Here is a 4,006-nt window from a genome sequence, read left to right as displayed (position 1 = left end):
CAAAAAAAAGTGCGGCTGGCTTGACCGTGCATTTTCAAAGCGCGGCTGGCTTGACCGCAGTAGCTGAGGCGGGCTGGACTCCGCTTTGTCCACGGTGAAAGCCGATCCGGCGATCAACAGCGCGTAGTTGAAGTATTTCCTCAGCGACCAGCACTGATCAGCTCCAGGCATGACGAAGCGGATATCATCCTCTTTTGGAAGGTCAAACAAAGTAGTTTCGCTTTCACAACGAAGCACACAGCATCTTTATGACATGGCGGCGGAAACAACAAAACTACATCGAGAATAAAAGTTACGCCTTCTTTTTTTGCGTGAACATTTGGGCGGCGTTATGTAAATCTTCCCACATAGTGAGGTAGAAATGTGTGGGCGTGTTAGAACGAGCCGTTTTAGGAGGGTGTGGCTGACTTAACTTTTATAAAGAATATCTCTTTGGTTTTGAGACTTTAGTCTTTGCAACTTTACAGATCTTCTTTATGCACCAAGAGCTTGTAACACTCCAAAGAGAAAGGAAAAATTGAAATCGCATCATATGACCCCTTTAAGATAGCCCGTCTACTCCCTACACCCCTACTAATAAACAATCCACCCACCTATCAATCCACACTAAAACAAAGGCTTTAAAATATACAATAATTCTTAAATAAAATAACTGCATATTTGGAAGCAACAGTGTGCAGCCTGACATTTGTATTTTTGTGTGTGCTTTAAATACATTACATTGCATTAAATTGATCAAAAGTAACAGTAAAGACATTTGTAATATTACAAATGATTTCTATTTTAAAATAAATGCTGTTAATAAATCATGAAAACAAATAATGGATTTCACAAATTGAGCAGCACAACAGATTTTTACCATTTATAATATTAAGAAATGTTTCTTGAGCATCAAATCAGAATGATTTCTGAAGGGTCATGGGACAATATTGTAACTTCACAAAATTATTATGCATGTTACAATGTAAAGAAGAGGACTGCACTGCAAAACTGTTTTTCCAAAAAAAAAAATGTTACAGTTTGACATACTGAGTTTTGTAATCTGTAAGTGGTTACTACATACAGTAGCAATGCTTTTTTTTCTAGCAATACTTTTCCTGCTATTATTTATTATTCGTTAATTTATATCAAATCATTTAATATATAAATATCAAACATTTAATAAAGAAGCAGGTCAAACTGAGAGCTGTTTCTTATTAACCTTGTTTTTCAAATCAGTTGAAAGACTCCCAAACTTTGTCCACGACACAGACTTCAGAGGAGACACATGTTAATACAAGATATAAACGCTATGGTCAGATCAACCAAGACTGATCTGATAATTAATATCATGTGTAAACGGGGTCATTGTCTCATTTGCACCTCAGCGTCACAGTAGCATCTCTTTCCACCAGTCCTATTCCTTTGTGTGGTTGTGCTTTCTTGTCCAGCTCAATTATCCTGTCTGAATCATTGGTGTACCTTCAGGCTCCTGGGGAATGTTTTAAAAAAGCACTTGTGTTCTAGTCCTGAGTGAGCTTTTTAGCTCTGGTCCTCTTTTGATAAGATAATCACATTCCTAGTCTTGCTGCTTTTTCTCTTTTGAAGAAGCCACTTTCTTCTCTTTTTGTTGCCGTCTATTTAGCCTCATCTGTTGGATCTAGCATTCGAGACTGCCTCTTTCCCTACTGAGAATTGCAACTTGTTGACAGTCCAAGTCTTCTGATGCTCCTTTTTTTTTTTTTTTTTTTTTATCATGTCTGTCTCGACATGTCCAAGTGTCGTATCGTGAAGACTCGCATTGTGTCCTGTTTTTTTTTTTTTTCTTAATGTGGTTATTCAATCTGTTACAGAACAGGGAGCCAAGATGACTTGGTTACTTTGATGGGTGTCCTTTTAGAATGGATGGGGGTGGTGTGTTGAGTAGAGAAGCGTGGGACTGTGAAACAGTTGAGGCTGTTTGAAGCTTTGCCTGACTTTAATCCTTGCGACTGCTTTTGAGTTTTCAGAAACTCAGGAACAAGCCCTCACTGTATTGTCTCTTTTGAGCCTTTTTTCATGTCAGCCTTTCTCTTTTGCTCTACCATTCTGTTTTTCTCCAGTGTGCACTGCTTTTGATTTGAGAGAAACTGCATTTAAGAGGCAAATGTGGCATTTGCATGACCCAAGACATTGTACTTTGTGCTGCATCATGACATAGGTGTCTTGATGTCCTAGACTTGCTGTTATCGCCTGCCTGCTTCAAATTGCCTTTCTCAATGGGACGAGTCATTGGCTTACACAGCAGCAAGGATGGATCATCAGTCAGAGCTGAGCAGTAGTACTCTTAAGATGTTCATAGAGATTTAAAAGGATGTCTAAATGACTGTTCATTCAATGTTTTCGTTCTGCTCTAATTGTATCTTCTTTCTCCCTCTCTCCAGCATTTCTGTGTTGATTCGGATCACACATATATGGCGTTTGTGACCATCTGCGGAGAGTTCTGCCAGGCTCAGCACCTCACCTTTGTGGACAAGTGAATTGTTAGCCACCCGTGGGACTACGCTACCCAGAAGCCTCCCTGACAGCCAGCACACTGGGCCCAGTCTGTCTCTTCTATACCCTTTTGGAATCCCGTGTAGTCCTCAAACACGCCCACCTCACTTCCTCCCTACAGCTTTTTCTCCCTGTAGCCAATCAGAAACTCTTCTCCTGAATGGGGTAATCTCAATTGTCTCAATTGGATGACTGAGGGATAGTCTCCTTTTTTCTTTAGTTTTCCTTTCAAGTTTCTCATCCCTTTTTTATGCATCCTTTAAACATCATGGACTAGATCACCCTCCTTTTGACTTTTGTTTGTACTTCTAGTAGTCTAGTGTCCACCCGCCATTGCACCCACTGTATATTTTTTTGTCTGTATTTATTTTTTCATACTGCTGAAAACTGAGCCAAAGATTTTTTAAAGAAACAAAGGAACAGGAATTATAAGTACTTCATTGTAATTGTTTTAAAGACGTCTTGCCAACATGAACCGCCCTGCCGCTGTTGAGATTTCCTATGACTGCATGAGATTCCTGATCACACACAACCCCACCAACTCCACTCTCAACAAGTTCACTGAGGTAAGAGAGCCATTTAGATCCTCCTTTTGTGAATGAGCTTGAAAGGGGAAACCCAAATATTCGCTCTCACACGTTTCACTTTGCCTCCCTTCTTAGGAGCTGAAGAAGTTTGGGGTGAACACACTGGTGAGAGTATGTGAAGCAACTTATGACAAAGCACCAGTGGAGAAGGAGGGCATACAGGTCCTGGTGAGTAAATCTAATTGAAGATTTGAATAACAGTGTTTAGTGGGGGGGAAGGAAAGAAAAGGCGCTCATTTTGCCACACTGAATGACACGGTGCTTTTCTGCAAGATCAGCTGCCCTTGGTTGATAAAAAGGCACATGTATGCCTATGCTATACTCTTGGGAACTCCCAGTGGTAATTCACTGGCATAAAAGGGCAACTAGTTTCTTCAGCTGGTCCAAAACTCCCACACTGGCCCCAGGCCATAGTTATTGTTAAGCCCTGTTTATTGTGCCTTTTATGCTTACATGTTTAAATGGTAAATATTAGGGGTGACCCCGAATAGTCGAAGTTTCGATGCTTCGATAGGAGGAGCCTGATTCGACTACCAATCTCCCAGTCAAATATTCGCGGGGTGTTATGATCATGCCATTTTGGCTATATCGGGGTGCTCAAATGTCTGATTTCACATAGAACTACCGGTTTTCTCCCAATAAGTTAATATACAGCCTATTAAAATAATGCTGTAAATAAGAATCTGAAAAGAAAGAAGCTTCAAATAAATATTTTAACGTGCGTGAATAAATCCAACCACCCCTATAGATTTAAGTTTCACTTTCCATAATCTGTGACCGACAGAGGAGCATTTTGGCGGCAGGGATTTAAAACTTTAACAAGATTGATTGACACGGACAGAGTGAAAGACTTTTTTCGATCAGGGAGGGTACAAGTGATTTCAAAACATTTCAGCCGGTTTATA

General features: G+C 40.2%; 1 protein-coding gene across 2 annotated transcripts in view; it reads left to right on the top strand.

Moving 5' to 3' along the window:
- Window positions 1–4,006, top strand: part of LOC107710550 (protein tyrosine phosphatase type IVA 2-like) — a 31,353-nt gene that overhangs the window by 20,158 nt on the left and 7,189 nt on the right. For both annotated transcript variants that reach the window (XM_016515348.1, XM_016515358.1), the window contains exons 2-4: window positions 2,403–2,679; window positions 2,972–3,080; window positions 3,177–3,269. In XM_016515348.1, coding sequence (XP_016370834.1) covers window positions 2,675–2,679; window positions 2,972–3,080; window positions 3,177–3,269 — 207 coding nt within the window. In that variant the 5' untranslated portion in view covers window positions 2,403–2,674. The remainder of the gene's footprint in view (window positions 1–2,402; window positions 2,680–2,971; window positions 3,081–3,176; window positions 3,270–4,006) is intronic.

The sequence above is a fragment of the Sinocyclocheilus rhinocerous genome, unplaced genomic scaffold (genome assembly GCF_001515625.1).
Source record: "Sinocyclocheilus rhinocerous isolate Xijiao unplaced genomic scaffold, SAMN03320098_v1.1 scaffold492, whole genome shotgun sequence".
NCBI lineage: Eukaryota > Metazoa > Chordata > Actinopteri > Cypriniformes > Cyprinidae > Sinocyclocheilus > Sinocyclocheilus rhinocerous.
This window is presented reverse-complemented; position numbering and strand designations above follow the sequence as displayed.